At 42.8% G+C, this 673-nt stretch overlaps 1 protein-coding gene across 1 annotated transcript in view; it reads left to right on the top strand.

The window, feature by feature from the left end:
• The window catches only part of LOC120502247 (translation initiation factor IF-2-like), a 3,060-nt gene extending 2,547 nt beyond the window's left edge, over nucleotides 1–513 (top strand). Inside the window, exon 3 of the mRNA XM_039709494.1 lies at nucleotides 108–513. Within this exon, the coding sequence (XP_039565428.1) occupies nucleotides 108–513 (406 nt within the window). The remainder of the gene's footprint in view (nucleotides 1–107) is intronic.
• The last annotated feature ends 160 nt before the right edge of the window (nucleotides 514–673 follow it).

Raw genomic sequence — 673 nt, forward strand, 5'->3', positions numbered from 1 at the left:
CGAACTCTTTTAAAACATAGTTCTGGAGGTACCTAGCAGCTTGATTTGGTAATACTGTGTGGAAATAGAATATCTGTTCTGATTTTCCTCTCATCTTTCTTCCACAGCTGTTTCTGTATTCCTGACTTCTCTTCACGTCAGGCACTCGTGGCTTGGAGCACAGGAGCTGGATATGTCACTTCACCGTGTCAGGTTGGTGCAGGTTACGAATTACAGGGTGACTTGGAAACTCAGAAACAAAGAGAAGAAACTGTTACATCTCTTAGCAAAAAAATTGGCTACATCAGGGCAATAATTCAGGGGACTAACACTTCATCTTCCAAGCTCTGCTCTGTCCTCCTCACCATGAGCCGTGAAAGCCTCCTGAGCTGTTCTCATACAGACCTACCTTGTTTGGTCAAAAAAAATCAGTATTTTATTGGTGTGTGGAAACTCAGGGGGAAGGTTTTATTCAACATCTCTCAGAGGGACATTCAAGCTCCAGTTTCTCTTTTCTTGAATTCATTTGGATAGAAACCCTCTCTCTATCCACTCGTTTGTACACAGGAATGTAGGAAACTGACTAGAGATGGGTAGTGGTTATGAAAATATTGCCATAACGTTTTTATCTAGGAATGAACCAAGCTGTGCCCTGGAACCATAAGAACAGCGGCAGGGGCTGAAGGGAATAGAA

Source organism: Passer montanus, unplaced genomic scaffold, assembly GCF_014805655.1.
Source record: "Passer montanus isolate IOZ18808 unplaced genomic scaffold, ASM1480565v1 scaffold210, whole genome shotgun sequence".
Taxonomy (NCBI): domain Eukaryota; kingdom Metazoa; phylum Chordata; class Aves; order Passeriformes; family Passeridae; genus Passer; species Passer montanus.